This window comes from Prunus mume, linkage group LG2 (assembly GCF_029339155.1).
Source record: "Prunus mume cultivar Tortuosa linkage group LG2, ASM2933915v1, whole genome shotgun sequence".
Classification (NCBI taxonomy): domain Eukaryota; kingdom Viridiplantae; phylum Streptophyta; class Magnoliopsida; order Rosales; family Rosaceae; genus Prunus; species Prunus mume.
In genome coordinates, this window is record NC_142699.1 from 11761225 (window position 1) to 11770807 (window position 9583).

The 9583-nt window shown below is 36.0% G+C and overlaps 1 protein-coding gene and 1 pseudogene across 1 annotated transcript; both read right to left on the reverse strand.

The window, feature by feature from the left end:
* Window positions 1–30: 30 nt before the first annotated feature.
* Window positions 31–5651, reverse strand: LOC103320479 (transducin family protein / WD-40 repeat family protein). Its single transcript, XM_008222160.3, has 11 exons — window positions 5391–5651; window positions 5105–5248; window positions 4645–4942; window positions 4463–4526; window positions 4228–4341; window positions 3943–4105; window positions 3109–3262; window positions 2318–2925; window positions 1378–1559; window positions 979–1239; window positions 31–519 (listed from the first exon to the last, which is right to left on the reverse strand). The coding sequence occupies exons 1-11, from the start codon at window positions 5550–5552 to the stop codon at window positions 222–224; spliced, it is 2448 nt and encodes an 815-aa protein (XP_008220382.2). The 5' UTR covers window positions 5553–5651; the 3' UTR covers window positions 31–221.
* Window positions 5652–8168: 2517 nt separating this feature from the next.
* Window positions 8169–9349, reverse strand: LOC107880265 (type I inositol polyphosphate 5-phosphatase 10 pseudogene; annotated as a pseudogene).
* Window positions 9350–9583: the final 234 nt, after the last annotated feature.

Here is a 9583-nt window from a genome sequence, read left to right on the forward strand (position 1 = left end):
ATACAGCTTTGGAGTGTGTATAGATTGTCATAAATCCAAAAGATCAAAAATCATATTGCTATAAGAAGGCGTACACATGAAATACAGAAATCTAAAAGAATTGGAAGGCAAAAACTACTTTTAACTGGTCAACAGGAAAATTTCGAAGAATACAGTTACACAACATGCTTTAGCACCCCACGTTTGATCTCCCCAAAAAGGCCAAACCCTCTGACATATTATTATGTCCCGAAAACATGTCTGTGTACAGGCGCAGTGTTGAAAGATTTAACCACTTCCATCCAGGGTTTGTCTATCATCAAAATAGAACTTTTGGAAAGATGTCCCACAAATAAAGCTGGATTTGTGAAAGCATAAAATTCAAAATTCTTCCTAGCAATAAGTTTACTCTTAGCTTGACTGTCTGTCAATTTACGTTTTAGTCTCTTCCCATTAATGGAATTACTTTGCAGTCCGTTTGGCATGTCACTTTCATCGTCTCGATCAATGGGCATCCCAAAGTCAATCCAGCACATTGCCCTAAAGCATAAGAAAACCCTGAAATTAGATATATCATATAAACTGATATCCCCAAAAAAGACTCTACGCTGCAGAACTTCCTAAGCAGATTGCAAACTCAAGGGGCACACAAGACTCAGCCACAAGTCATAACGCAGTTAAAAATTTGATTTGGTCATGGAATGGTATGGCACCCCAATGCCATGCCCTTGCGGGCATATATGGCTCAGCCTTCATATCAATAGTGACATGACATACTATTCCTACATGTAACTCCAGGATTGAATTGCAGGAATGGAAAATGCAGTTTGTTCATAATACCCTTGGCATGTAAGTCTAATGCCTAACCTGGATTAGGATTCAAAGCAAGGGATTCTCATTTGATTTGTTCATATTAGTAACTTCCAAGGTTCTAAGCTCTTTAATATAAATCCACACAAATCACACCTCATCCACACAAGGAAGGAAAAAGGAGCGCACCTGGAACTGTAAACAATAACAGAAGATGAACTTGTGGAGGGTGGGAAAGACATCCCAATAACTTCGCCTGGAAATTCTTGGAATCTCTTCGGCAGAACATTCGTATGCTGCTTCGACCAGTCTCCCAGTGTCCTTTCCTCAACATCCAATGCATATACCTGATTTGAGGAGGTTGTGATTACAAGCACATTGTTGTTTTGTGGAGAAAATCCACCAGCTGTCACAGAGGCACTATCTAGTCTTGAAATGAACCAGTGCTGCCTGTTTTACAAGAATAAAAAAAGAGTTAGAATAGAAAATTGGCCCCAAGTCTCAGTAAAATATTTATAAATAACGAGAAAGAATGTATATTTAATGACAGGCCGGCGAGGAAAAAAGGATTGAAGTATAGTTTCATACCTCTGTATCTCCAGATTGAATACATAAATATCTCCAAAGCAGTTGATGGCAGCCAACCACTGCCCATCAGAACTGGTAAACATTTTTGTTATGGGAGGCTCACTAGGTGGTAATTCTTGATCATGCAACTCACGGCAAGGGGTAAACCTGTGTACTAGTTCTGCTCGGCTCACATCCACTACCTGCAGCATTTAAAATAAGTCAAGCAACAGAAGCCAGAACATTTAGGTGATGAACACAAGTTTTTGCTACAAAGAATGTGCCCAATCAATATTTTTGCTAATTTTTAATGGCAAATCATGTCTCAAGAGTCTGAATGATCAAGCTCTTTGGAATTGCTAATAGCCTCACCTAAGAGTTAAGTGGATGCTGATAATTTTGCTTCAAAGGCTCAAAGATTAAGCACTGCCTAAAAATCAGAATTCTTTTTTCAGAAGTGAATTAATGTACAAATACAATTTCAATATTGAGTATATAAAACTGAAAGCAAGAATTAAAACTTAAGAAATCCATGCAAACATCCACAACATGTTGCAAACACCAATTAATTATAGTTGTCAACTGACACCCAAACGCAAAGTTGCAAAAAATGTTCCCCATACTTCTATGAAAAGGAACCAAAAAAAAGAAGCAAATAGGCCTTGGCAATTACAGATAAATCCATGAGTTAAAACTTAATCATGCTCTAAACCTCAAAACGAGCAACCTATCAGTCTAGTGAGGAAGTAAGTTTATCTACAAGGTTATTGCCAAATCCAGGGCAGAAGCAATGGATGTGGCACCTTCTGAAATTCTCGCTAGTCACCAAGAAACTGAGCACGTTATAATCAAACCCCCCAAAAAGTTTTTCTTCAATGAAGGAGCATCATAAAATGTAAGGGAGATGAACTAAAATAATGAAACAAGAGATTAAACAGAGCAACAAAAAGGGATAGCTTACGTATATTCTTCTATCATGTCCTGCTATGATCAAGCGAGAAGAATCAAAACTAAAAACCATGGAATGGGCAAACGGTAGTTTCTGAGGAAGTGGTCTTTTATTAACAGTCAATGCACTTTTGCCAACTTTACACTTCTTCAATTCAAATAGGCTAGGTTTCACATGGTCAGAATAAGCAAAAAGCACCCCCGTATTAGAAATTGTGCTGCAAATGATCTTCCGAGATGCCTTACACTTGACTCTAGCCAGAAGATCCGTTGAGGCTAGGCCCACAGAAGGGCCACGAGCCATATCAGAAAAGGCACCACTTTTTGTACGTACACACATGATATCTATCCAACTAGAAGCTTGAACAAGAAGCAACGATGTTTGATTGAATGATGTATTAAGCGCCAGTTGAATTGATACTCTCTGAGGTGCTGGGCAGATATCATGAGGAGAGAACTGTGTGAACTCCTTAACTGGGTAGGCGATCAGCTTTGTATCATCACCAGCAGAGATAAGCATGGGAACACCCAAATGCGCCCATTTATGATAACTAAACTCAGCAGGCTTTTCCCTATGGCGGTCTCGACGGGCTCTTTTTATACCTTCATCTGGCAACGGATCTGCGAGTTACATAACAGTTCAATTTAAGAACTGAAACAGTTAAGACATAACAATGGACATAAATAAAAGTATATCAATTAATTGATGAAAATAAACCTCAATTTTTTGTGAAAAAGGACAACATAAAAATAATAGTAACAACAAAGCAGAGTACGAAATAAACGCATAAGGTATGGGCAAACCTTCTCTGCTGATTGGTACAGCCACAGTCAACGCCCTAATATCATGTGTATGAGCTTTTACAAGACCAACATAGATCCATTTCTTCATCACATTAGAAGAAGACTTGTCATCACTAGATCCCGCTGTCTCACTAGAAAGCTTATAAAGAATAACCTGCCCAAGAAAATAGTGCGGTGCTGATGTTATAGTAGCTGGTCCGTCAAGTTGGACAAGCACATATTCCTTGGTAAAATTAGCAACTTGAAAACAACCATTCAAAAACAGTGTTTCTCAGTCATAAAGGAATACGAACATGAATATATAAAAACTTTATGATATGATATTTAAATAGCATTACTATGCTAAAAACCTCAATCTTGACACCAATAACTATTCTATCATAAGTGATTTTGAAGTCTTCCAATTTCCATCAATTTTCATTCAATTAGTTCAAGTGTTAAAGAAAATTAAGAAACTGGGTTATTGTTACTAATCATAAGTTTCTAACATCACAGAATGTCAACTCATTAGAATCAGAAATGAATGAACAATATCCAATTAGAGCATCAAAGGGTCTACTGGCATTATACGCAACATAAGATGCATGGTTTAAATACCACACTATATAATAAAAAGAGATGAACGCAAAACAAAACAAAAATTGCAGGCTCATTATGTCCTGTATTGGTTATTAACTTATTGCTATGCTAAGTTAGCCTGTTACCTACAACTGAATTGATTCATCATTCCCTCACATCCTAGAGATATATACCAAATTTGAATTTCCTATAACAAATAGCAGAATGAAGACCCAGAACTACCAACGATATATGTCATCAAACAATATCCTGTACCTGACCATCAGAACCAGCAGAAAACACCCTATTGTGGCTGGGAGCGGCTGCCAGAGCATTCACATCACCTTTGTGGTAAGAATGCACCTGCAATAGAGTACCATGCTGACTATCCCAAAACTGAACACTTCCAGTACTGTCTGCACTTACAAGGTTCCCACACCTGGTGAAAACAAAGAACTTGATTTCAGAAGGGCAGTTCAGCAGCTAAACACCAATGGATGCAGACAAATAACTGAAAAATTAATAGCCGCAGAAAATTATAAAGACCCAGCTCTTTTTTACCTAAGGGAAAGTAAAGACCACACGCACAGTTCCGGTCCACTACCCAGACCTCCAAGTCCAACAGTAATCCTGTAGATTTCATGGCCCAATTTAGCATCCCAGCATCTTATAATCCTGCACAAGGGGAAAAAATGAAAATCATCATATGCATGATAGAAAGGACAATAGTATAAAACATTATGATTTATTGAGGATTTATTGAGGTTCACAACAAGTATGGTCAGTTCATACATACCCATCACTACTCCCTGAATATATAAATTTAGCATCAGGACTCCATGCCACACTCAAAACACGTCCTGAAAAATACAACATGATAAAAAGCTCAAAATAAAAACTTACAAACGAAAGAAAGAATCGGAGCACAAAAGCAAAAAATTCCACAAGCTAAAACGGCCAAGAGGAGTAGATTCTCACCACCGACCCTAGGCAACGATTTAGTGTAAACAAACTCATCAGTGTCAGTAATACTGTAAATTCGCACACAACCATCATCACAAGCTAATGCCACACGCGGGTACTCAACAACTGATTGCTCATTAGTTTCATCTGAGTCGGAATCGTCTTCGCTATCACTGGTTTCAGGATCATCGGGGTCAGTACTATTAGCTTTTATAAAGCCATTTCCAACAGGGTGGGACTTAGATTCGGTATCATTACTACACGGTGCAACAGCCATTTGCCAGATTGAGACCCCAATAGAATCCAACACAGTCTGCAAATGAAAACCAAAATTAATACAATGGAAAAAGCATCATAAACGTTTGTTAAAGTTATGAATAACTGTAAATGTTCATCGATTATTGCATAAGGTACGGCTTAGAAGCTAAACAATGCAAACGTTCATACTAGCTTCATAACAAACATAAAAGCTTACCTTCTGCTTCAAATGGAAAAGATCCCACTGTGAAACCGAACCGTTGATGCTCGACGAGAATAACCGACCACAAGGCAAGCCATTCGAGCCAGCACGACACCAAATAAGCGACGAGGCTCTCGATTCAGGGTCACCATGAATCGTCTAAGCACAAAACAAATCAAACATTGATATTTCAAACCTATCAACCTTCAAGTTCAGCCAAGCTAATAACTAATAATTGATTGATAATCAATTCAAAAACAATATTTACAGAAGAACACAAAAACTGTAGTAGGTATTGTACCAGCTGACAGTGCCAGCCGACGGCGCCGGGAGAGACTAGCCAAATCTCGAGCGAGCCGTCTTCACGAGCTGCGGCGACTTGAGAGTCGTCGACGCTGGTGGCTAGGGCTACTACTGGAGATGGCTTCCAATCGATTGAGCTGGTCCTATAAGCTTCAAACATGGTCTGAGGCCAACGTTGGAAAGCCCTACAAGGAGTGTGATGGACGTGTGAGCATCAGAAGGAGAAAGAGAAGCGATGGAGGTAATGAGGTTAGGTTTTGTTCGAGGGTTTAAGCGCCGCATAGCATAGGTCTTCTTGTAAATCTGAACCGGGTTCGGACCGGCCAGTGTGTATTATGTTATAGGCCAATCTCAGTTTCTAAAGGCCCATTAATGATTGAAGCCACCGGCCCACTTGACATGTGTTGATTACGGAAGGCCTCATGTGATTCCAAACTTTCTAACCCGATAGCCATAAAAAATTTTAGGACTCGTTTTGAAGTGATTTTGAATAAGTCAATAATCACTTTTATGAAGAAGCACATGGAGTTGAAAAATTGATTCTCACGTATCTAAAATCACTCCCAAACGAGCCTTACTGTTCATTGCATTGCAAAATTGACTCGATACAATTCAAGGTGTTCTCATGTTTTCATTTTTTACTTGTTCAAGTTAGGTTTGTTAAATGAATGTTGAGTTCAAATAAAATATTAGCCTCGTTGAATAAATGAGTCGAATTTCATCTTTGATTGTAAGCTCATATGAAACTCGTATCATTTATTGAGATAGCTTGAGTTTAGTTCAAGTTGGAATCATTCATTTGATTAAATCTTAGTTTTAAAAAAAATTCATTGTTTTTTTCCTTCTTCTAATTGAAGACCAATATATCTTTTAAAAAATGTACATCGCTCTAAGACATATTATGTTATTATGTGTCATTTTTCAAGTATCATTTAATATATTCAATTTTAAGCTCCCATTTATTCATAAACAAATTGAGTTGAGCCAATCATATACTCAAAAGTTTGGTATACAAACGAATCAAGTCGAGCTTGAGTACAACTCACAAGCTTTGCTTACACTTGCTTAAGTACAAATCATCTTATATGTAGTAGCCTCACCCAGCTCTAGACATTGATAGTTTTCTCTACTTCTTTTAACTAGTTCAACATACTAAATATTTATTTCTCAACTCCTTAATCATTATCTGATTAGTTATTGTTATATCATTCGATTTAATCATCGGATGTGAAACCCTGATTCTACATCCAATAGTTATCATTCATTGTTTTTTTTTGTCAATATCATATGATTGGTTAGCCATATCTGTAACAGCCTCACTCAGCTTTTGAATATGGTATTTCGTTCCATTTCTTCCTTTAATTAATTCATCAATCGATTACTTATTGTCATATCATTCGATTAATCATCGAATGTGAAACCTTGATCTTACATCCAATAATTTTGTTGTCAATATCATAGAATTAAGATATTTTGTTCTTTCTCTTCTTGTAACTGATTTAACATACTAGTTAATTTAAAACTAAACCACTTAATCATCATCCGGTTACTTATTGTTATAGTATTTGGTTAATCATTGAATGCAAAATTTTGATCCTACATCCAATGATTTTATTGTCAATAATTATCAACTAATAATAATAGATAAATTGATAATGATATATACTATAATTTTGAATTATCAAGTTTGGTAACTTGCCAAATATTGTTAGGAGTGTTTTAATTTTAAATTTCTGACTTAATTGTCAAAATAAGGTACGTGCCCTAATATGCTTTTGGGGTGTAGCCACTCATATATCCCAAGGCTCAAGGTCTTGGAGAGTTGACCTGAGTTTGCTTAATTCATACATTGTGCACGAACATAATACAATGGTGGCACGTTAGATTAAAAACTTATTCCGGCCAAACGATTTCACTTAAATGTAACATCTGTCAATGGTCGTTCTCATCTGAAGTGTGATGGTAACTCGTTTTTTCATTTTGGATTTATATTTTAACCAAAAACTCAAACCAATGCAAGTGCCTCTCAAAGTCAAAGTGAATGAATTATGATAAAGGTGTGATAACATCATAAGAAGAATAAGAAGGAGAATGTGATGTGTAATGAAGTTAGGTTTTTGTTTAAAGGTGTGGCACGATTGATGATAGGTTTTGTTCTACGTGTGAGCGAGGTTCAAACTAGGCCAACTATGGTCATCTAAAGGCCCATTAATGGTTGATTCATGGTGTAGAATTACATGACTTTTGAAGAATTAAACCTTGAGCATCAGATGTGAAACCCTAGATGTTTTTTGTCCTATGTCTTCATTTATTGATTTAACATACCCATTAATTAAAAATAAACTCTTTAATCATCATCGTCCAATTACTCATTGTTATATCATGTCATTACTCATTAAATGTGAAACATTGATCCTGCATCCAATAATCATCATATTATGATTTTATTGTCAATATCATAAAAGATTTAGATATTTCGTTATTTTTCTTCCTTTAACTGGTTTAACATACTAATGAATTTAAACCTAAACTACTTAATCATCGTCCAGTTGTGAGGCAAAGTTCCTATGGCCATATTGATTAATTGGGTTTGAACCGGGCCTACCTTGTTGTGTTTTGTGAGCACGGATATGCCAATTTAATCACATACCCTGTAGTATATACAAGGTTGGATACAATATGAGAGAAAGAATTGCAACTGTCTCGCAATACAAGAATATGTACAAACTATTTTTTCTTTTGTTAACTGATGATCAGATGTGAGAACATTGCAATCTTATTGGGTTATGTTAATCTCATTTCTATGCCATAATATTCTATCACACCAAGTTGGGGTTCTTCTGTTCTGTTTGGATGTTTTTATCTCTCCAAAGTATGTGTCTGAGTTATAAAAATATTTGTATGTAAGTGCAAAGTAGATATTGAGTTGGTGTTTGTTAAGAAGTGCATCCCAATCATTATTTTCCAAAAACTTTCGGGTTTTGGAGTAGCTCAAAGCAATGCTATAATTGAAGTCTCCTAACCATATGACCATATCATGTCTTATAATTTTATTTCGCATCATGTGATAAGTTGTTTTGCAAATATTAGGAAATTAAGTAATTTTAAATATCTCTAACACAACCAAATTTCTCCTGAGCTCGTCACCCTCTTTCTAACAAGATGTAAAGTGATTGCATACAAAATAAAAGTTTGTCTGATGGAACAAAAACTTACAGAAATACAGCCCTTGTTTTCAATGCATTTCATAATCCCACCACGACTTATGCAAGAGATTCTTAAGTGACTAACAAATTGTATATACTACTTCTTTGCTCAAATGGTAACAAAAATTACCACAATTTACTTACCAGCTACAATGGTGTACTTTAAATGGTTGCTAGTAGACGCCATTACAATTTTCGATGTATAAAAAACATTTGATCCATCTTCATCTGGATCAAAATTGTAGTTGCAACTCTTCAACCTCATTTTGCTCTTTGTTATTAAAGTCTTACTAAACATTTTAAGGGTAAACTTTGAGGAAAATAGTGAACCATTGGCTTTGCTTTCTTGAAGACTTGTCTGGTGATTTGTCCAGGGATTGATTGATTGAGTAAAGAAGCCATTTTGTTGCAGGTTCATTATCTTGTAGAACTAGCACATTTTCAACATTTAAATAGATAATTTCTTCAAACAAGATATATGTCTGATTCATTGTTAACATGAAGAAAATTGTCAATATTTAGACTAGTACGAGAAGATTTCCCACTTACATTCCATGTTAGTGCAAAAACTCGAAAAGACTGAACATATTGACTAACATATATTTGAAGTTTTGTGCCACTTACAGATTGAGTGTCAACTGTTGGACTAGACTGTGGTTCAGGGAAATTATATGAGTCACTTCCTTCTCTCCTTTATGGTGACAATCTTATGAATAAAAAACTTATTTTTCACATCTTGATTCCGTCCAATAATTTTTTAAACTACTAATGTTTCATCAATTGGGTTCACAAACCTTGTGATTAGGAAGGTCCAAATTCATGTTCTCTTTGATTACTTTCCAAATATGGAATTAAGCAATCTCATATTAGGGCTCGTTTAGGAGTGTTTCTTTTCGAAACGTTTATGACATAAGCGCTTCTACAAAGAAGTAGTTTTGTCGTTTAGATGTCACATTGAAAAGTGCTTTTACACTACATAAAAGCG